At 46.6% G+C, this 23,422-nt stretch overlaps 1 protein-coding gene across 2 annotated transcripts in view; it reads left to right on the top strand.

The window, feature by feature from the left end:
* Window positions 1–23,422, top strand: part of ATRN (attractin) — a 142,333-nt gene that overhangs the window by 98,931 nt on the left and 19,980 nt on the right. The window contains exons 21-25 of one of the 2 annotated variants that reach the window (XM_032223690.1): window positions 1,557–1,609; window positions 5,787–5,881; window positions 9,379–9,457; window positions 11,741–11,898; window positions 14,495–14,722. In XM_032223690.1, the coding sequence (XP_032079581.1) occupies window positions 1,557–1,609; window positions 5,787–5,881; window positions 9,379–9,457; window positions 11,741–11,898; window positions 14,495–14,524 (415 nt within the window). In that variant the 3' untranslated portion in view covers window positions 14,525–14,722. Of the gene's footprint in view, window positions 1–1,556; window positions 1,610–5,786; window positions 5,882–9,378; window positions 9,458–11,740; window positions 11,899–14,494; window positions 14,723–23,422 lie in introns of those variants that run through there. The other variant, XM_032223689.1, reaches the window with a different exon arrangement.

Here is a 23,422-nt window from a genome sequence, read left to right as displayed (position 1 = left end):
CACTCTGCAAGCCCCACTCCCTTCTAGCACCGAGGATGTTATCTAGTTTGGGTAATGAATTGTCTGCAAGAAAACACCCAAGTTGTGAGTTCTAAACACCCCAAATGCCTCCAGGATAAATATGTGACACCTCGCCCATTTGCCTCTCCCCTTTTCAAACAAAGGAAGCAGGCCAGGCCCAGAGCATTGGGCCTGTCTAGCTTAATAATAATAATTAAGAAGAGGACTAGGAGTGACACGATAGCCGTCTTTCAATATTCGAAGGGCTGTCGCAGAGGGTTATTTAATCCGCTTTATAGCTTCATCTACACTTAGAAGAAATTGCATTTCTTCATATCCATAGGACAGCTCCTAAAATGCAAGGGAACAGGCTGGATGTGCTGTGACTGTCAAGATACACCAGTCGTTATGTGCACCATAAACTACTACCTGTGGTTAGCCTAATGAAGAGAAGGACCAGGGGGGGACATGATAGCATCTTCCAATATTTGAGGGGCTGCCCCAAAGAAGAGGGATTCAAGCTATTCTCCAAAGCACCTGAGGGCAGGACAAGTAACAATGGGTGGAAACTCATCAAGGAGAGAAGCAACTTAGAACTGAGGAGGAATTTCCTAACAGTGAGAACAATTAACCAGTGGAACAGCTGGCCACCGGAAGTTATAAATGCTCCATCACTGGAGGTTTTCAATAAGAGATTGGACAACCATTTGAAATGTTTAGGGTTAGGGGTTTTAGCCATTTGTCTAAAGTCGTATAGGGTCTCCTCCTTGAGCAGGGGGTTGGACTAGAAGACCTCCAAGGTCCCTTCCAACTTCGTTATTCTGCACCAGGTCAGCCCCCCAGTGGTTATGGAGGCCCTGCTTTAAAAAACATGGATTGTGCAATCTCCGTATTGCACGCTAAAGTCATACAAGGGAGCCTGCAAAGTTATTTGTACGTTGTATGACTTTCATGGTGAAATTCTGCCTCTTCCTTCACCGTAAAATAATTGACAGGAAACTCCCAGAAGTGTCATCGGGTTGGCCCAGCTGTGTCGCGTGAATGATTCTGCTGCAGCTGAACGATCAATCCGTCTGCTGCTCATACAGCACAGTATGGTGGGACTGGAAGGGATCTTGGAGGTCATCTAGTCCAACCCCCCTCCCCCTTGTTCAAGGCAGGAAACCGTGTACCATTCCAGTCAAATGGTGGTTCAGGCTATTGTTGAAAACCTCCCGAGCACCCATCGCTCTTCCCTTCCCTAAGTTCCCTTTAAGATTCACTGAACGACCACACGATTCACTTTTAAACACTGCGGTGATTCGCTTTACAACTGTGGCAAGAAAGCGGGGGGAAACTCACTTAACGGCTGCCTTGCTTAGCCGTGGAAATGTTGGGTCGTAAGCCGAGGAGGAACTACCTGTTTAAGAGAGACTTTTATCTACTTCCTCAAAAAACCCTACTCTTGCGACTCCAGATTGTTCCTGGGAGACACAAATCAAGTGGAGAAATAAAAGTTTCGTGTACAGGAAAGAATTACAACCGGAGGCCAATCCTTTTCATGTTTTTTCCTCCAGGTGCGAAGTGGAGAATCGATACCAGGGCAACCCGCTCAAAGGAACCTGCTACTGTGAGTGGAAATTACATTTCTTTGGCCTGTTCGGGATTTATGGATCAAGGGATCTAGCAGTAGAGCAGGGGAGAGGCAGGAAGAGACACGCTTTGTTGCCCGGTTGAGTTTTCTCTCTCTCACAAGCTTTTTGTCAAGGTGACTGAGCTGAGGTCTCTGCTGGTTCCTTTTATCCGCCTTCCTTTCGCCACCTACTTTCTAGTAAAAGTAAGGGGATTATTGTCCTGGGCATGTAGGCTCTTTATTGTTTTGTAAAATAACAGTCGTTGTGAGGGAGTGGGCAGCCATATAAATTTGGATAGACAGGGAGATAGATGAGATAATTAGATTTGAAAGAAAGAAAGAAAGAAAGAAAGAAAGAAAGAAAGAAAGATAGATAGATAGATAGATAGATAGATAGATAGATAGATAGATAGATAGGGGGGGGAGAAAGAGAGAGGGAGGGAGGTAGATAGATGAGAATTAGATTTGATGGATGGATGGATGGATGGATTTGATAGAAGATAGATAGAGAGAGGGGGGGGAAGAGAGAGAGGGAGGTAGGTAGGTAGATAGATGAGAATTAGATTTGATAGATGGATGGATTTGATAGAAGATAGATAGATAGATGATAGATAGATAGATAGATAGATGATAGATAGATAGATAGATAGATAGATAGATAGATAGATGGGGGGGAGAAAGAGAGAGGGAGGGAGGTAGATAGATGAGAATTAGATTTGATGGATGGATGGATGGATGGATGGATGGATGGATGGATTTGATAGAAGATAGCTAGAGAGAGGGGGGGAAAGAGAGAGAGGTAGGTAGGTAGGTAGGTAGATAGATGAGAATTAGATTTGATAGATGGATGGATGGATTTGATAGAAGATAGATAGATAGATAGATAGATAGATAGATAGATAGATAGATAGATAGATGGATAGATGGATAGATGGATAGATGGATAGATGGATAGATGGATAGATGGATAGATGGATAGATGGATAGATGGATAGATGGATAGATGGATAGATAGATAGGGGGGAGAAAGAGAGAGAGGGATGGAGGGAGGTAGATAGATGAGAATTAGATTTGATGGATGGATGGATGGATTTGATAGATAGATAGATAGATAGATAGATAGTTAGATAGTTAGATAGTTAGATAGATAGATAGATAGATGGATGAGAATGAGATTTGATGGATGGATGGATGGATTTGATAGAAGATAGATAGATAGATAGGTTCCCAATATAACACAGGCAGTGGTTTCGCTTAACCACTGGGGCAGGGAAGGTAGTAAAATGGATGAAATTGACTGAACTGTCTCGCTTAACAATGGAAATTTTGGGCTCAATCGTGGTCGTACGTCGAGGACTACCTGTAGCTCTGAAAACGGGGCAAATCTGGCAGGATTCCTTCTGCCAAGGAGGTTTAGGCCTCAGTTATCACCGCACAACGCCTGCAAACCCAGTTTAGAGTGCCAGGGTTCCAAATAGCATCAAAAATTAAATCAGAGTCCAAGGCAAAGCATTCCTCGAAGTTCCAATTTATGAAGAGGGCCATGTTGGCACATCTGGGGAAACCCGAATCTGAAAGCTTCCCGGTTTTCCCCACCCAGTTGGAAGTTCCAGATCCTGCCCCCCACACCCACAAGCCCAACCCATGGTCCAATCTCCCACTGCCATGCTGGCAGCTTCCTCCCATCCAGTTCCGGTCAGGTGCAGAGATGCAGAGACAAAAGATGACCTTGGCTTTCTAGAAAGAATGTTGTTATGGCTACCTATCATCTAACTCCGTACAATCCCCGACTCCCATTTTCCCACCATAGAAAAAGGTATAGTAGAATAATAGAAAGTGGGGCAGTCCTAAAGTCCAAAAAGGAAACAATTACTTTCAGGCCTGACATAGAATTTCCAAACTGTAGGCAAATATAACACAGCCTGAACATTTGTTTTTTTAAATTAGAAGGCTCTTAAAAGTAAAACAGAGCAACCCGTTCCCCTTAACGGCGATATCCAGCGTTTCGTTTGCTCGTCCGTCCTTTCGTTCCCCCCTTTTTAATCTCAGCCGTGCGCGCCAAACCCAATTTCCCGCGATCAAACGACACATTAAAAACCAATTAGAGGCTCAAATGGAAAGAGAATGCCAGATATAAACAGAATTAAAAGAAATAATAAAAAGGACTCGCCGGAAAAATTAAATGCCTGCAAAAACAAACTGGCCTTAAGGAAAAGGTGGAAATCCCAGAAATCCAGAGGCCGGACCTGATGGGGACGAGTGCCCCCCCCCAAGTCTGGCTTCCATCCTTAATCGACATTCTCTCCGTGTCTTGGATAGCGTCAGCCTGTGAAAAGAGATTAAACACGGTGTTCACCGTTGCTAGATGGTTGAAAGCTCTTTCAGTTGCTTCCTCCTACAAAACAGAAAACAGGGAGACTCCTCGACTTACGACCGCAATCGAGCGCGGCATTTAGGTTGCTAAGGGGAACATTTGTTAAGTGAGTTTGGCCCCATTGGACAACCTTTTTTTGCCAGAGTTGTTAAGTGAATCGTTGTATTTGTTAGGTTAGTGTTCTGACCCCCTCCTCCGTCCAGTAACGAATGCCGAGACAAGCTTAAATGAGAATGTCCTTTAATAATAAGTTCAGACTCTCGGTGGCTGAAAGCCAAGTAAACAAACAGATAAGGACCTTGGCAGCAAAGCCGACAAACTTTGGCAGCAATTCAGACAAACTTTGGCAGCAATCCAGCCTGCCAAGTTTGTTTCTCTTTAGTCAAAGCATTGACTTCTGCAAGAAGGGTGTGGCACAAGCAGTCTCTTTTATAGTCTGGAGAGGAGCCTAATGACCATCAGCTGAGCGTAATTACTTTCTGTAATTACGTAGTTGTTCTCGACGCCGAGTAGCCCTTCGATGGCGTGCATCCCGCAACAACTCACAGTTGGTTTCTGGATCACTCTCCCTTGTCCAAGGCTCAGGTGCCAGCTGGTGGCCAACCAGTCTCTCTGTGCCCTGCTCGGAGTCGGAACCCTATCCAGGGTCCTCCACATCCTCCAGGGCCCCTCGCTGTCAAGAGTCTGGTGGCAGCTCCAACGGCTCCTGCAGGGCCACAACAGGTTAGTAACACGGATTTTGATCCCGTGACCACGGAGATGCTGCAACGGTCATAAGTGTGAAAAATAGTCCTAAGTTGCTTTTTTCAGTACTGTTGTAACTTCAAACGGTCACTAAATGGACTGTAAGTCAAGGCTACCTGGACCACCTCTCAGGGGTTCACAGAGTCAGCCTGTTGCCCCCAACAACCTGGGTCCTCATTTTAACGACCTCAGAAGGACAGAAGGCTGAGTCAACCTTGAGCGGGTCAGGATTGAACTGCTGGCAGCGGGCAGAGTTATCCCGCAATACTGCATTCTAACTGCTGTGCAACCAGGCCTCATTGGCGAGTTGATTTAATTTTTATTTTATTTGTTTACTTATTAAATGTTAATGCCACCACCTAGCTCTCCTACCCCATGACCCTGGGCGGATAAAACCATCGAAAAGGGTTATTAAAAGATTAAAACAGCACCCAATTGGAATGTCTTAGCTCAGCCTTTGATAAGGTTTTAATGTCGGTTCGTTTTAATCTTTAAATCTTTATTATTGTTGACCTGTTTCTATCATTTGTAAGCTGCCCAGAGTGACCTTGTAGTGGAGATGGGCAGTGTGGAAATATAAATGAATGAATGAACGATGCCTTCTGCTTGCTCTGGCCTTGTATAGGTAGTCCTTGACTTACAGCCATTTCATTTAGTGACCGTTCAATGTTACACCGGCGCTGAAAAACAAAACGGACTTAACGCCCGTTTTTCACACGACGGTTGCAGCCCCCCCCCCTTCCGGTGGTGACGTGATCAAAATTCAGGCACTTGGCAACGGACTCATATTTACGACGGTCGCAGGGCTCACGTGATCCCTCTTTTTGCGACCTTCTGACAAGCGGAGTCAACGAGGAAGCCAGATTGCCTTAACGACCGTGTTACTCACTTAACAAATGCAGTGATTCCCTTAACAGCCGGGGAAAAGAAAGATTGTCAAATGGGGGCAGCACTCCCTTAACGACAGAAATGCGGGGCTCGGTTTGCGGTCGCAAATCAGGGAACTCCTGTTCCAAGGTATCTCCTAACTCTCTCTCTCGTTATGCTTCCTTGTAGATACCCTTCTCATCGACTATCAGTTCACCTTCAGTCTCTCCCAAGAAGATGATCGCTACTACACCGCAATCAATTTCGTGGCCACACCCGAAGAGGTTGGTAAAATCTGCCAACAGGGCATGGAGGGAGGGAGGGGGGGGGGCATCGGGTTCTTCCTTTAACAGCCTCGGCGGCCCTGAGCCAGCAAAGTCAGTGTGTTGTGTAGAAATAGTAGACAACGAATTGTGAAAGCCTGTTGGGTTTCTGATGTTACGTATTCATCGAGGTCAGGAGTGTCAAACCCAGGGGCCAGATCCGATCCGCAGGATGCTTACATCTGGAAATAGTGAGAGTGTCAGGGATTCCAAATAGCATCCAAAATTAAATCCAGAGTCCGAGGCTCAACGTTCCAATTGATCAAGAGAGCCATGTTGGCACATCTGGGAAAGCCCGAATCTGAAAGCTTCCTGGTTTTCCCCACCCAGTGGGAAATATGTCCCAATACCCATAAGCCCATCCCATGGTTCAATCTCCCATTGGCTGCTCCACCCATCCAGTTCTGGCCAGGTGCAGAGCAGTGGTGGGTTTCAAAAATTGTTCGAACCTACTCTGTGGGCATGGTCTCCTCTGTGGGAGTGGCTTGCCACCCACGTGACCGGATACGAAGATGCCGACGACACTTGTCAGAACCACCTTAAATTACCTCCCACACAGTTTGTTTTGTTTGTTTGTTTATTGACATTTATAGCACTGGCATGCATAAGAATATGATGTAAACTTGTTTTTTAAAAGGCATCTTTGGTTTGCGTTAAAACAACTTCAACACACGCAATGTTCTGATTGCACCACAAACGCAGTTGTCATCCTTCCCTTTCACAGAGGCACTGAGTTTTATAAATAGGAGCATGATAGTGTAGAATAATCATATCCAAGGACCAGTGGTGGGTTTCAAACATTTTTGGAACCTCTTCTGTAGGTGTGGCCTGCTTTCCGGGTCCACTGGTGGAACCTCTTCTAACCGGTTTGGTAGATTTGACGAACCGGTTCTACCGAATAGGTGCGAACCGGTAGGAACCCACCTCTGGGGGAGGGCCTTCTCTGTTGCTGCCCCGGCCCTATGGAATGATCTCCCCGTTGAGATCTGGACCCTCACTACTCTTCCGGCCTTCCGTAAAGCCACTAAGACCTGACTGTTCCGGCAGGCCTAGGGCTGTTGATTAGTATCCAGCCCCACTTTAAGTAGTATGTAGTGTAATTTTAAATAATTGTATTTCTATTTTTAATTTTTATATATTCCCTTGTTTGTCTGTAAGCCGCCCAGAGTCCCTAGGGAGTGGGTGGCATACAAATGTCAATAAACTTCCAAACTCTGGTGCAGAGACAAAGGATGACCTTGAGTTTCTAAGAAGAATGTTGTTATGACTACATATCAGCCAACTCCGTATAATCCCCCCTCCCATTTCCCCACCATAGAAAATGAATGCTAGAAAGGGGTGCAGGCCTCAAGTCCAAAAAGAAAAGGCGGCTTGCAGACCTGACAGAGGGACCAGCCCGCCGTGCCTCTGTCGGAGCAAATGGGCTCCCGAGTTCCATTTCCGGCTGGCAGAGGGTTGCAGGAGGCCGTCGCAGCCAGAAACGGAGCTCGGGAGCCCATTTGCTCCGACAGAGCGCTCGGGCCACCACAGGAACCCCCGACATGAGTGACGTTGAGCAGACCACACCTCCCCCTCCCCCCCCCCCCGAGGTCAGACACAACCCTCAACGAAATCGAGTTTGACACCCCTGATCTAGGTAGGGCTTTGCAGAGTGATATGAGTTGATCCCTATGAATTATAAACCCAAATTTCAGAAACCGAAGGTAAGTTTTTAAATCAAAGAGGCGATCGAAAGGGAATAGCTTTGTAAATTGATCAGTATTTGGATGCTTGGCAACTGTTTCCTATTTACGACGGCTGCAATGTGTCCCTGGCCGCCTGGTCTCCCTTTGTGACCTTCTGACAAGCAAAGTCAACGGGGAAGCCAGATTCACTTCAAACAACTTAAATGCTGCAGTGATCTGCTTAATAACTATGGCAAGAAAGGTCGTAAAGGGAGGCAAAACTCACTTAGCCACTTAGCAATATGAATTTGAGCTCAATTGTAGCCGTAAATCGAGGACTATATTTCAAAATCTGGGTCCGAACGCCTTCCACATTGCAAATCTAGATTCTAAAATAAAATAACTTGACGTGGGTGTTTCATGCTTCTCCGACTGTTTGGTTTGAGACATGTCCGTTTGTCTGCTTTCATTTCTATCCCGTTTTGTCTTCATTCCCGCTTTGCTTAGTGAACTGTCTCCAGACCAATTTCCTTGAGAAATGAAAAATAGCTAATAACCGTATAGCTTATAATTCGCTGTTATTAACCGTAACGGCGAATTATTATTTTTTTAACACAGAGGAGGCAGATCTGAAGCTGGGGCCCACTTTATTCTTATCAGAACGATGCCAACTGTTTTGTATAAGCAGGGGTTCTCAAATAGCCCACTGAAGCCATTAATCTGGCCCACATGGGACCACGAGGCGGCCCCGCCCACATCACCCCACCTACCCTCTGGCCGCCACCCACCTTCTGGAGGCAGAGGAGGCCAAAAATGGGCCCATTTTTGGTCTCCCCAGAGGGAAGTAGAGAGAGAGGGAGAGAGACAGAGACAGTGAGAAAGAGAGGGAGGGAGACGGGTGAGAGAGAGGGAGAGAGAGACAGAGAGGAAGAGAGAGATGGAGAGAGAGAGAGACAGACAGATAAAGGGAGAGGGGGGAGAGACAGAGATGGAGAGGGAGATGGAGAGAGACAGTGGGAGGAAGAGAAATGAAGAGAGATAGAGATGGAGAGAGAGAGACAAAGATGGAGAGAGAAGGAGAGAGAGATAGGGAGAGAGGGGAGAGGGAGAGACTGGGAGGAAGAGAGAGATGGAGAGAGAGACAGACAGAGACAAAGGGAGTGGGGGAGAGACAGGGAGAGGGAGAGAGAAAGTGGGAGGAAGAGAGATAGACAGAGAGAGATGTAGAGAGAAGGAGAGACAGACAGGGAGAGAGGGGAGAGGGAGAGAGACAGAGTGGGAGGAAGAGAGAGCTGGAGAGATAGATGGAGAGGGAGAGAGAGAGACAGTGGGAGGAAGAGAGATGGGAAGAGAGAGAGACAGAGAGGGAGACAGAGTGGGAGGAAGAGAGATGGAGAGAGATAGACCGATGGAGAGAGAGAGAGAGAGAGAGACAGAGATGGAGAGAGAAGGAGAGAGAGACAGGGAGTGATGGGAGAAGGAGAGAGAGAGACAGAGTGGGAGGAAGAGAGAGATGGAGAGAGAGAGATGGAGAGAGAGAGACAGAGGGAGACAGAGGGAGAGGAAGAGAGAGATGGAGAGGGGGGGGAGAGAGAAACAGAAGTCCCCCACCCTCCCCCAAGTAAGCCACACCCCTTCATATGCCCACCTAGCCAGTCCAACACCACCACCCCCAGCAGTCTGAGGGACCATGAATTGGCCCCCCTTTTAAACATGTGGAGGGCCCCTGGTGCAGAGGTTGCCTGATGCTTAAAGCCTGAATGCCTCTTTCTCTCTTTATTTCCTTGAACCCAGCAAAACAGAGACCTGGACATGTTTATCAACGCTTCGAAAAACTTCAACCTTAACATCACTTGGTCGACAAGCTTCGCAGGTGAGGAACGTTTCCCCCAATGCAGGTAGACCTCGACTCAACAACACTTCGCTTAGCGAGCGTTCAAAGTTACAACGCCACTCCCAAAAGTGACTTTTGTCCATTTTTCCACATTTTTCTGCCCCCCTCCCTCCGACCCGAACAAAAAGACCCGAAAGGGGGAGACTCTCTGCAGCAACACTAGCGTTCATTGCACGCGTCCGTTCCAGGGGCCGTAGTTTGAGGACCCCGGATTTAGTGCAATATTAAAAAATGCAAATAATTTTTTGGGGGACCACCAACATTTTCTCGCGGACCATCAGTTGGTGACCGCTGTTTTAAAGCAAGGATGGGTGACTTAAGACCTTTTTATGACCTGTGGATTTCAACTCCCAGAATTCCTGAGCCAGTGTGTATTGTGCACAGGCTGTGGGTTTTAAAAACGTCTGAGTGAATCCAGGAAGAGGGAAGAGGCAGATGAGGCTGGAAGTGTGTGTGCTGTGCACAGGCTGTGGGTTTTAAAAATGTCTTGTGTGAGTTTTAAAAACATCTGAGTGAATCCAGGAAGAGGGAAGAGGCAGAGGGGCTGGAAGTGTGTGTGCTGTGCACAGGCTGTGAGTTTTAAAAACATCTGAATGAATCCAGGAAGAGGGAAGAGGCAGAGGGGCTGGAAGTGTGTGTGCTGTGCACAGGCTGTGAGTTTTAAAAACATCTGAATGAATCCAGGAAGAGGGAAGAGGCAGAGGGGCTGGAAGTGTGTGTGCTGTGCACAGGCTGTGAGTTTTAAAAACATCTGAGTGAATCCAGGAAGAGGGAAGAGGCAGAGGGGCTGGAAGTGTGTGTGCTGTGCACAGGCTGTGAGTTTTAAAAACATCTGAATGAATCCAGGAAGAGGGAAGAGGCAGATGGGGCCGGAAGTGTGTATGCTGTGCACAGGCTGTGAGTTTTAAAAACATCTGAATGAATCCAGGAAGAGGGAAGCTGGCTCAGGAATTCTGGGGGTTGAAGTCCACAGGTCGTAAAGAGGTTTTCAGTCACCCATCCTTGCTTTCAAAAGTCAGAGCATGGGCCTTTTCTGCACTGAAGCATGTTCAGTCTGATCTAACACCGATTCTCTGGCCCCCTGTTGTTCACTTTCTTAGAGGAACTGAGAAGGTTTCCTTGGGGGTTTTCTAATCGTGCCCACAAATGTTCGTGCTAAAATTTAAACTGTCAGCTTTCTCTACGGCGTAAAATCAAGCCACCGCCGACTGCCAACTCCGCAATTGAGAACATGTTTAAAATGTCAAGATTTTTTACCGTTCCTGGTTGGGATATTGCTGGAGATCAGCACACGAGGATTTAGTCGACAGGCTTAACAACCGTTCATTTAGTGACCATTCAAAGTGACAAGGAACTGAAAAAAACAACCACTTACGACCGTTTTCACACTTAACACCATTGTAGCATCCTTGTGGTCACGTGATCCGACTTCCGGCGCTGGGCAGCTGACTCGTATTTGTGGCGGTTGGAGTGTCCTGGGGTCACGCGATCCTTTTTTGCGACCTTCGGACAAGCCAAGTGGATAGGGAAGCTAGGCTCACTTAACGACCTAACTTAACAAGGGCAATGATTCGCTTAACACCTGTGGCAAGAAAAGCTGTACAACGGGTGCAAAACTCATTTAAGAAATGTCTCACTTTAGCAACGTACATTTTGGGCCCCGTTGTGCTCATAAGTCAAGGACTGCTTGTAGATAATGAGGGACGTGGTGACTCAGTGGCTAAGACTGAAATCAGAAAGGTCGGCAGTTCTGCGGTTTGAATCCCTAGTGCCGCGTAACGGAGTGAGCTCCCGTGACTTCTCCCAGCTTCTGCCAACCTAGCAGTTCGAAAGCATGTAAAATGCAAGTAGAAAAATAGGAACCACCTTTGGTGGGAAGGGAACAGCGTTCCATGCGCCTTCGGCATTGAGTCATGCCGGCCACATGACCACGGAGACGTCTTCGGACAGCGCTGGCTCTTCGGCTTTGAAACGGAGATGAGCACCGCCCCCTAGAGTCGAGAACAACTGGCACAGATGTGCGAGAGGAACCTATACCTTTACTTGTAGATAATTTGGCATTTCTCCAGGTAACGGTCCTGATTGCTCACTCAGCCAGTAACCTCCAGTGGTTGACGAAGTTTAATAGATGTGACCGGGTCAATAGCTGTCAATGGGGGTCACTGGGATTGAACGACAGTTTCAATCTATTATCTCCAAAGGTCCTGACATTAGTGTCCTTTCTAATTTCCTTTTTTTTTTTAATTTAAAATTCCTCCAAAGCTGGCACACAGGCCGGAGAGGAGATTCCAGTGGTTTCCAAGAATCAAGTCAAGGAATATAAGGACAGCTTCTCCAACGAGAAATTTGATTTCCGCAACAATCCCAACATCACTTTCTTTGTCTACGTCAGCAACTTCACCTGGCCCATAAAAATCCAGGTAAGACACCCCCATATGTTTTATTTCATTACTGCCAGCCGGCCGATGTTTTAGACCAGATTTGGCATTTTTATTCCCCTCCCGCGTCCTTCCCGAGGACCTGAGATAGGAAAAAGGTTTTTGTGTGTGTGATGTTGTGAAAGAATGGATGCTGTTTTAAACGCTGGATGGAAGCTGTTCAGAGTAAAACTGCCTTTTGTGATTCCTGATTGTTGTGATCAGCCAGATGTTCAGACTGGATTTGGCTTTTTTTTTTTTTTACAAGTTTTCTTGAATTTTTATTTTTCTAACATACATACTTTATGGGCAGAGTGTTTACCAGGTCACATCTTATACATCACATTTATAATCATAGTTTTATTGTATTCTAATCTCCCCACTTTTATCAGTATTTATCTCTTTTATATAATCCTTTGTCTTTTTCCATCGATTCGTTTAGTCTTACTTATCATTGCTAGGCACCTTTTTAAGAAAAATCTTCAATTATTGCTAATTCATCTCAACTTAATCATTTACCACAACATCTTAGCTATTCCCGCTTCAACAACATTATTCTCTTTACTTAATTCTTTATCATTGCTTATTCAATGTTTACACATAGTTAACGTCACTGAACGCCCTGTATTTCTTCTTACTTTTTAAAAAGGTTTTTCCAGTTGTTTGCTCTATTTCTTCTTTCCCAAAAGATATCGCGCAAATTCCCCTTCTCCAATCATTAACATTTTAAATTCCCAACATTTAGATTACATTCAAAATTAATAATATTTTGGACTGGATTTGGCATTTTTGTCCGCCTATCAAATCTTTCTGAAGGAGCCTGGGATAGAGGGACGTGGAGGTGTTAAAGGTGTTGCCGTGGGTTGTATGCTGTGCCGAATAGCAAATGCCTTTTGCAATTGACTGATGAGGATTTTTGTCAATGCCGTTGGTGTTCATGGCTGCCCATCTTAAGAAAAGTACCGCATTTTTCGGACTATACGACGCATCTCCCCCCCCCCCCCAAAAGAGGGTGAAAATCTGGGTGCGTCTTATACACTGAATGCAGTACTTTTGGCCTCCTGAAACCCCGCCCCCTTCACCAAAATGGACGTGCAGAGGGTTTGGGAGGCCTGCAAAGTGCTCCTGAAGGCTGGGGAGGGCAAAAACGAGGGAAAAAACGGACCGTTTTTGCTCATTCCCCCCCCCCCCCCAGACCCGATGAGCACTATGGAGGCCTCTCAAACTCTCTGCATGCCCCGTTTTCCACAAAAAACGAGGCATGCAGAAGATTTGGGAGGTCTGCAAAGTGCAAATTTTTTTTAAAAAAAATTTACTCCGAAAAATATGGTAACTCTGGGCGGTGTAAGTCTGTAAAGATTCTCAGTCATCCCCGTTATGGCTGTCCCAAGGATGCCTTTCCAGGAAGCAACTGGACTTTCTGTTTTTTTCTTTGAAGTCGTTTCGCTTCTCACCCCAGAAGCTTCTTCAGCTCTGCCTGGATAGTGAGGAATGGAAGGATTTACACTCCTTGCAGACAGCTGGTCATTTGCATCCTTTTAGAGAGTCGTTGAGGCCACTAGGAGGTTTATCTCTGTCCTCAGGGTCACCTGAGTGGCGCAAATGGTTCCTGTCCTCTGAAATTTTTCCTCTGGAAATCCATTCCTACTCCCACAACCATTCCATGGGGCCTTCATCCCAAATTGTGTAGGTAAAAGTCAGGGCAGTGCACATCAGTTAAACAGACATGTTTTAAAAAATCATCATTAAATATATTTTTAAAAAAATCACAAGGCTGAGCAAAAATGACAGATGATAACAAAAGCAATGGAGCCATCTCGAGATCTCACCTGACTCCCAGGCCTGATGATGGAGCCATTGTTCTGAGCGAGGTTTCCCGAGAGTCTGAAGCAAACTCCTTGTCCCGACAAAATCCCCTTTTATTAATTTCCTGTGAGTCCTGGGGTCAAGCTTTTTCTCAAAGCACCCAAAGGCCAGAGAAGGAAGAATGGATGGAAACTGACCAAGGAGAGATTCAACCTGGAAATAAGGAGGAACTTTTCTGATGGTGAGAACAATCAGCGGAACAGAAGTTGCCTTCGGAAGTTGTGGGAGCTTCATCCCTGGAGGCTTTCAAGAAGAGGCTGGACTTCCCTCTGTCAGAAATGATGTTCGGGCTCCTGCTTGAGCGGGGGGTTGGACTAGATGACCTACAAGGTCCCTTCCGACTCTGTTATTCTGTTATTATTCTGTTATTCAGAAGTTGTGGGAGCTTCATCACTGGAAGCTTTCAAGAAGAGACTGGACTGCCATCTCTCAGAAATGACACAGGGTCTCCTGCTTGAGCGGGGGGTTGGACTAGATGACCTACAAGGTCCCTTCCATCTCTGTCAATCTGTGGTTGTCTAGGAAGTTCCCGGAGCAAGTCAGCCTAGCGGATCTGAAGGGTCACAGAGTTTTTGTTTTACATTTTGAGGCTGATGGAAAAGTCCCATGTTGCGTAGAGCAGTTTGTTGGTGCAGACCCTGAAATAAACATTTCATTTTTTTTCCTTTGTGCAACCCATCTCCCCCCTCTCCTTTCCCTTCCTCTGTTGTCCTCTTTGTGTGTCCAATTTCAGATTGCGTTCAGCTCCTACTCTCATCCCTGAGCCAATATCTGTACCATTTGATGCATAGGAGCCGGCTGGCATACGGCAAGACAAGAGAGACTTTAAAAAGGATGGACTTCCTTGGGCAGTGGCATTGTCTGGCTCCTCTGGTCAATTTCGGGCAAGGCTCAAAGGCTTAGCTTCTCAACTCTAGCCAGCCGAGTAGAATTAAAATGAGAATTAGAATTAGAAATAGAAATAGAATGCAGAATGTACAGTACAGTACAGTAGAATAGGAATGGAATAGAATGCAGAATAGACTAGAATAATAATTAGAATAGAATAAAATGCAGAATGGAATACAGTAGAATGCAATAGAATAGAATGAAGAATACAATATCTATCTATCTATCTATCTATCTATCTATCTATCTATCTATCATCTATCTTCTATCAAATCCATCCATCCATCAAATCTAATTCTCATCTATCTATCTATCTTCTATCAAATCCATCCATCCATCCATCCATCTAAATCTCTCTCTGGCCTATCTATCTATCTATCTATCTATCTATCTATCTATCTATCTATCTCTATCTATCTATCTATCTATCTATCTATCTATCTATCTATCTATCTATCATCTATCTATCTATCATCTATCTGTCTTCTATCAAATCCATCCATCCATCAATCAAATCTAATTCTCATCTATCTATCTTCTATCAAATTCATCCATCAAATCTAATTCTCATCTATCTACCTCCCTCCCTCCATCTATCTATCTTTCAAATCTAATTATCTCATAGAATAAAATGCAGAATGGAATAGAGTAGAATGCAATAGAATAGAATAGAATGAAGAATTAGAGTAGAATACAATACAATAGAATAATAATTAGAATAGAATGCGGAATAAAATGGAGAAGAGAAGAGAAGAGAATAGTGAATAGAGCACAACGACAATCAGCAGGAAAGGCTAAAGCAATTAATCACCAGTGTAAATCAAAAGGGAAAAAAAGCTCTTTATTCAAACGCAGTCATACAGCATGAGATTTGTGGGAAAACTTTTTTTTTAACTTTGTTCTGGAGGTTTCTGTTAAAAGTGTTTAGCCGTGTTAAATTTGTGGGTTGTTTTTTTTTTTTCTTCAGCCAAAACAAAATTGCTCTGTGCATCAAATGAGAGCCATCTCAGATTTTTTTAAAAAAAAGAATTAGAATGAAAGTAATGTGGTGATTGAAGGGAAGATGGAATTGTGTACGGGTAGTGTCTGCCTCGTTTAACGACCATTTGAAATTACCACAGTACAAAAAAACCAACCAACCAAACCCTTAACCACCAATCCTTTCATTTACAATTTTTCACGCTGTCTCTCTGTTTTATTTTTACTTGTTTTCTTTATCCAACACCAAGAGAGGGAGAGAATAGTAGTTTGGCTGAAGGAAATATTAAGAACTAGCTGGATACCTGTGCTTAGCTACGAAACTATGTGACTGGGCTTGAGACTTAAAGTTTGGACATTAATGTAGAATGTGTAACTCCTTAGCATCCGAGTGTGTTAATATAAGGCAACTGGCAGTTGGAACAGAGTTCTTTTCAGGTGGGGAGGGTCAGTAGAATGTCAAATGCCTTAGCATCGACATGTGTTAATATAAGACTGTTTAAGAAATACTGATGATCCGATGGTCATTTTGACAAATCCTTTCTTAGCGAACACCTAGAAGCCAAGAGGAAAATACATGGCAAATTTCAAGTTTGTAGGCTTTACGGTTCTGGAGATTTTGTGACGATGCATGAGTGGTATTTCGCTTTTATGTATAGATAGCAAAAAACTGAACTAAGCACAGTTGCAGTCCTGTGGTTTTCACTTAAGTGGCCCCAGTTGTGGTCGCTAAATGAGGACTACCTGCAATTTGATTCACCTTTCATCTTTGTGCTTGCTCCAGCTGATACATATATATTTACCTGTGGCTGATTTTATTACAACAAACCCAGCTATTTAGAATTGAGGAAATAGCCTGCTTATTATATGAAGAGCTAACAGAATTTTATGGAATAAAGAGATAATCATTGTTGACTTTTATTTGCATCCGGGCTGTGTGTTTTTGTGCAATTTGGAAGCGATTGCAACACTGCAACCTTTATGCTTCTGTTGGGCCATGAATGAGGAGGAGTCTACATGGTTAGGGTTTAATGCAGAGGAACAAATGGCTCCCCCCCCTTCCTAGTTCACAGGCATGAAGGATTATTGTAACGTGCTCTACATGGGGCTGCCCTTGAAGAGTGTTCGAAGACTTCAGCTGGTCCAGAACGCAGCCACGCGAGCGATCGTGGGTGCACCCAGGTACACCCACGTCACACCTATCCTCCGTGAGCTGCACTGGCTACCCATTAGTCTCTGGACCCGCTTCAAGGTGCTGGTCGCTACCTATAAAGCGCTTCATGGCATCGGACCTGGGTACCTGAGAGACCGCCTCCTGCCGATCACCTCCCACAGACCGATTAGATCACACAGGTTAGGTCTTCTCCGGATTCCATCTGCCAGCCAATGTCGGCTGGCGACTCCCCGGGGGAGGGCCTTCTCTGTCGCGGCTCCAGCCCTCTGGAACGATCTCCCTGTGGCGATCTGGACCCTTACTACCTTCCCGGCCTTCCGCAAAGCCGTTAAGTCCTGGCTGCTCCAGCAGGCCGGGGGGCTTTCAAAATACCCAGCCCCTCGGAAGTTGTGACTGTTGTGTTTTTTAATATGTTGTTTTGTGTATTACCCCCCTTCCCTTGTTTTATTGTAAGCCGCCCGGAGTCCTTTGGGAGTGGGCGGCATACAAGATCAATAAAACTAAACTAAACTGAACTAAACTGATACCCTGGTGGGTGGGGGGAGGATGGGACCAGATCTCCCAGCCTCTCCAGACTGATCACAGAACAACAGAGTTGGAAGGGACCTTGGAGGTCTTTTAGTCCAACCCCAGGGCTCAAGCAGGAAACCCTCTACCCGGGATGGACAATCTATGGCACGCATGTGCCACTTGAGCCATATTTGCTGGCACACCGGCCCTCATATCCGGCGCGGCCTGCTGATTTTCAGCCTTCCGGTTGGCCATTGGGCCCGTTTTTCGCCCTTCCCGGGCTTCAGGAAAGCCTCCGGAGCCTGAAGAGGGTGAAAACTCCCCCCTGGTGGGTGGGGTTGCGCACGCACGAGCAGGTGGTGGGGCGCATTGCATTGTGGGTCAGGGCACATGCACAATTTTGGCACACCTTTAGAAAAAGATTAGCCATCACAGTTCCTCTACCATTCCAGACAAGCGGTTGTCCGATCTCTTCTTAAAAACTTCCGTTGTTGGAATACCCATAGCTTCTAGTGGCAAGTTGTTCCACTGGTTAATTTCCCACACTGTTCTTTCTGAGTTCCAGGTTGCGTCTTTCCTTGGTGAGTTTCCACCCGTTGCTTCTCATCCTGCCTTCTTCAGGAGTTTTGGGCAATAGCTTGAAATTCAAGTGGTGAAATTCATTTTTTTTTAAACTATAGGTTCTGTGGGCGTGGCTTGGTGGGCGTGGCTTGGTGGGCGTGGCAGGGGAAGGATACTGCAAAATCTCCCATTCCCTCCCCACTCTGGGGCCAGCCAGAGGTGGCATTGGCCGGTTTTCCCAACTACTCAAAATTTCTGCTACCGGTTCTCCAGAATCTGCTAGAGTTCACCCCTGCTTGACTCCCCCCCCCCTTCTTTGGGGCAACCCCTGAGAGATTGGAACTCTGCTATCAAGTCCCTCCTAGTCCTTCTCTTCCTTAGGATAACCATAGCTAGTTCCCTTAGCCCTAGTTTACGGCGCACTCAACAACTTCCGTATCTTGACAATCACAGCACATCCAGGCTGTTCCCTTGCATTTTAGGAGCTGTCCTATGGAGATGAAAAATGCACATTTTTTTCCCTAAGTGTAGATGAAGCTATAAAGCGGATTAAATCACCTTCTGCGACAGCCCCTCAAATACTGGAAGATGCTATCATGTCTCCCCTGGTCCTTCTTTTCATTCAACTAGACATAGGACTTAGGACTTAATCTTCGTAAATGTCAACGTCCATAAGGCAGTGACCGTTGCATTGTGAAGGCCAGGGGCAGGACGTCAACTAGACATCCCCAGTTCCTGCAACCTTTCTTCCAACGTTTTAGCCTCCAGTCCCCGAATCCTCTTTGTTGCTCTTCTCTGCACTCTTTCTAGAGTCTCCACATCTTTTCTACATCGTGGCGACCAAAACTGGATGCCGAATTCCAAGTGTGGCCTTACCAAGGCCTTGTAAAGTGGTATTAACAACACTTCCCGTGTTCACGAGAGACTATAACTCCCCAAAGCACCTAATCCTCCTTGTAATCCCCTTGCAAACAGGGCCGTGTTTTCCCAAGGTAGAAAACGCCTCTCCCCGCCGAGGCTTCCCTCTCTCTCTCTCTCTCCGACCGAACAGGAATGCAATAATCTTGAAATCATTTTGGGCTGGAGTTGAGCATTTCTGTGTATGAATCTGTTTCCTGAAATGTTTTATTCATCATTCTGAAAACAGAAATATGGTGAACAGATGCTCCCTTTTTGTATCTGTGTGGGAGGGGCAGGGCAGGAGACAGGGAAAGGAAAAGCCACGGAAGGCTTTCAGGAGCCATTATTTGAATTTTTAAAAAGTGACGATTAGCAGGATGGATGCCTGGTTCCTATCAGCATGATTTTTTTAGGGAAATACAGATTAAGCTGCACAGCCCAGCACTTTGGTTATAGTCTTCCCCCCTCCCTCCCTCCCTCCCTCCCTCTATCCTTCTTTCCTGTTTTTCCTTCCCTCCCTCCCTTCCTCCCTTCCTGTATCCTTTTTTCCTGCCTGCCTTCCTCCCTCTTTCTTTATCCTTCCTTCCTCTCTCCCTCTTTTTCCTCCCTCCCTCTCTACCGTTACCCTTTCCTGTTTTCCTTCCTTCTTGCCTCCCTCCATGCCTGCCTGCCTCCTTCCCTCCCTCTATCCTTTTTTCCTGCCTGCCTGCCTCCCTCTCTCTTTATCCCTTCCTCCCTCTTTTTCCTCCACTCCCCTTCTATCCTTTCCTGCCTGTCTGCCTCCCTCCTCTCTCTTTATCTTCCCTCCCTCTTTATCTTCCCTCCCTCCCTCTATCCTTTTCCTGTTTTTCCTTCCTTCCTTCCTTCCTTCCTTCCTTCCTTCCTCCCTCCCTTCCTCCCTCCCTCTATCTTTTTTCCTGCCTGGCTCTCTCGCTCTCTCTTTATCCTTCCTCCCTCCCTCTCTCTTTTTCCTTCTTTCCTTTCTCCCTCTTTTTCATTCCTCCCTTCCTCCTTCCCTCTCTCCTTCTATCCTTCTTTCTTGCCTGCCTGCCTCCCTCTCTCTTTATCCTTCCTTCCTTCCTCTCTCTTTTTCTTCCCCCCTCCCTCCCTCCCTCCCTCTTTTTCCTTCTTTCCTTTCTCCCTCTTTTTCATTCCTCCCTTCCTCCTTCCCTCTCTCCTTCTATCCTTCTTTCCTGCCTGCCTGCCTCCCTCTCTCTTTATCCTTCCTTCCTCTCTCTTTTTATTCCCTCCCTCGCTCCCTCTTTTTCCTTCTTTCCTTTCTCCCTCTTTTTCCTTCCTCCCTTCCTCCTTCCCTCTCTCCTTCTATCCTTCTTTCCTGCCTGCCTGCCTCCCTCTCTCTTTATCCTTCCTTCCTCCCTCCCTCTTTTTCTTCCCTCCCTCCCTCCCTCTTTTTCCTTCTTTCCTTTCTCCCTCTTTTTTCTTCCTCCCTTCCTCCTTCCCTCTCTCCTATCCTTCTTTCCTGCCTGCCTGCCTCACTCTCTCTTTATCCTTCCTTCCTCCCTCTTTTTCCTTCCTTCCTTCCTTCCCTCCCTCCTTCTTTCCATCTTTCCTGCCTGCCTGCCTCTCTCTTTATCCTTCCTTCCTTCCTTCCTTCCTTCCTTCCTTCCTTCCTCCCTCCCTCCCTCCCTCCCTCTTTTTTCTTCCTCTCCCTCCCTCTTTTTCCTCCCTTCTCTAACACCTTCTCTAAAATTGTATTGAATAAAGGTGAGCCATGATTTTTTTAAAAAAAATCCAAATGTATAGAAATCTGCAGTGACATAATAACGCTCATACTCAAATTAAAGTTAATCAAAAACTTAACGAGTTTCTTGCGGGGCAAACAGAAATTGCAGTCAAATGGGTGTACAAGCCCAGTAAAATTCTTCTTCCTCTGCTGTAGACCCAATCTTGGTTATTTAAGGCCAGTCCGGAAACTGGCATTGGTGCCTCCACTTGCCTCTGGCTCCAGTGCCGGGTGCCCAGCCTCCTTCGGCCTCCTGTTCCTTTTGCCCGCTTTCAGTTATGGTTTTATGATGGCTTAAAATCACGGAAAAGGGACAAATTAACGGGAAGGATTATTGCAGAAATTAAAAAAAAAAGGTATTGTAGGTGACCAAGTTTTTGATTTCATCTTTTTCCTGACGCTTTTTTTCCCCCTTCCCCTGGCCCTCTTTTCTTGCTTTTTTCTTTTTAGGAAGTTTGCAGCTTCTAAATGCTCTTTTTGTGCTCCTAATGTTTGTGCCTCGGCCAGTGCCAGAGGCTTCCCTCCTCCTCTGAAACTTTGCTCCGCCTCTCTTTAAAACCACTTTTAAAAGGGCATTGGGTTTGAGGCGTCTCCTTCCTTCGTTTTAAAAAATTTAGACAGCCGAATGTAGATTTTATTGGTTTTTTTTATTATTAAAAAAATAGAAATTTGGGGCCGGTTTGCCGGATTGGCCCCATTGAAGTTCCATCCCTTGGTTTGTAAAAAACCCATCATGAAATCTATTTAAGTCCGTCATCTCAAGGATTGCAGGTAAGTCCTCATTCGCTTCGTAGCAGCCTTCTGGTCCTCCGGGATATATTGACTCGGCCGCTTCGAAGGTGCCTGATTTAAAGAGGAATCAAACTTGTTGGGGTGATTAAGTCCAGTCTGTGTCTTTTCGTTCTGGAAAGCATCCTCTGAATCCCGCCGAGCCAAGCTAAAAGGTGCTGGAAGTTGGGAAAAATTTACGTTTTGAAAGCAGTTGTGGCTGCGTTTGATGCTATAAATACTTGGAAGTTTTTCTTGAGGTTGTTAGAGTGGTTAATCTTCGTTTCTTGGGGCGTGTTCAGTTCGAGTCCCCCACAAGAAGGAAAGAGGGAGAATCTGTTTGGGATTTAGCAGTTGAACGTTATACGAGTAATGCCTTTGACTTACGACCGTTCATTTAGCGAGGGTTCCAAATTACAACGGCACCGAAAAAAATCAACTTAAGGCCTTTTTTCACACTTATGACCTGCAAACCTCCCTCCCCTTCTGACATGGATCATGTTCCTTAGTTGGGCCATGAAACGTCTGCAAGAAAACCACCAAGCTCAGAAAGCACCAAGGACCCCACAGTCTTTTTCCTCCTCCTCCTCCTTTTCCTCCTCTTTCTCCTCATCTTCCTCCTCCTCCTCCTCCTCCTCCTCCTCCTCCCTCCCTCCCTCCCTTCTAGCACTGATGATGTTCCTTAGTTGGGCCATGAAACGTCTGCAAGAAAACCACCAAGCTCAGAGAGCACCAAGGACCCCACAGTCTTTTTCCTCCTCCCCCTCCCCCTCCTCCTCCTCCTCCTCCTCCTCCTCCTCCTCCTCCCTCCCTCCCTCCCTTCTAGCACTGATGATGTTCCTTAGTTGGGCCACGAAACGCCTGCAAGAAAACCGCCAAGCTCAGAGAGCACCAAGGACCCCACAGTCTTTTTCCTCCTCCCCCTCCCCCTCCTCCTCCTCCTCCTCCTCCTCCTCCTCCTCCCTCCCTCCCTCCCTTCTAGCACTGATGATGTTCCTTAGTTGGGCCACGAAACGCCTGCAAGAAAACCGCCAAGCTCAGAGAGCACCAAGGACCCCACAGTCTTTTTCCTCCTCCCCCTCCTCCTCCTCCTCCCCCCCTTCCATTTCCTCCTTCTCTTCTTCTTCCTCCTCCTCCCCTCTTCCTCCTCCTCCTCCTCCTCCGCCTCCCTCCCTCCCTCCCTCCCTTCTAGCACTGATGATGTTCCCTAGTTGGGTCATGAAACATCTGCAAGAAAACCACCAAGCTCAGAGAGCACCAAGGACCCCACAGTCTTTTTCCTCCTCCCCCTCCTCCTCCTCCTCCCCCCCTTCCATTTCCTCCTTCTCTTCTTCTTCCTCCTCCTCCCCTCTTCCTCCTCCTCCTCCTCCTCCTCCTCCTCCTCCTCCTCCTCCGCCTCCCTCCCTCCCTCCCTCCCTTCTAGCACTGATGATGTTCCCTAGTTGGGTCATGAAACATCTGCAAGAAAACCACCAAGCTCAGAGAGCACCAAGGACCCCACAGTCTTTTTCCTCCCCCCTCGTCCTCCTTCTCCTCCCCCCTTCCTTCTCCTCCTCCTCCTCTTCCTCCTCCTCCTCCTCCTCTCTTCCTCCTCCTCCTCCTCCTCCTCCTCCTCCTCCTCCTCCTCCCTGCAAACCTCCCTCCCTTCTAACACTGATGATGTTCCTTAGTTGGGCCATGAAACGTCTGCAAGAAAACCACCAAGCTCAGAGAGCACCAAGGACCCCACAGTCATCCTCCTCCTCCCCCTCCTCCTCCTCCTCCTCCCCCCCTTCCATTTCCTCCTTCTCTTCTTCTTCCTCCTCCTCCCCTCTTCCTCCTCCTCCTCCTCCTCCCTGCAAACCTCCCTCCCTCCTAGCACTGATGATGTTCCCTAGTTGGGCCATGAAACATCTGCAAGAAAACCACCAAGTTCAGAGAGCACCAAGGACCCCCACAGTCATCCTCCTCCTCTTCCTCCTCCTCCTCTTCCTCCTCCTCCCCTTCCTTTCCACAAACCTCCCTCCCTTCTAGCACTGATGATGTTCCCTAGTTGGGCCATGAAACATCTGCAAGAAAACCACCAAGCTCAGAGAGCACCAAGGACAATCTTTTTCCTCCTCCTCCTCCTCTCCCATTTCTCCCTTTTAAAAGAATAC

This window comes from Thamnophis elegans, chromosome 9 (genome assembly GCF_009769535.1).
Source record: "Thamnophis elegans isolate rThaEle1 chromosome 9, rThaEle1.pri, whole genome shotgun sequence".
NCBI lineage: Eukaryota > Metazoa > Chordata > Lepidosauria > Squamata > Colubridae > Thamnophis > Thamnophis elegans.
The sequence above is the reverse complement of the archived record's forward strand: the minus strand, read 5'-3'. Positions and strand labels throughout refer to the sequence as shown.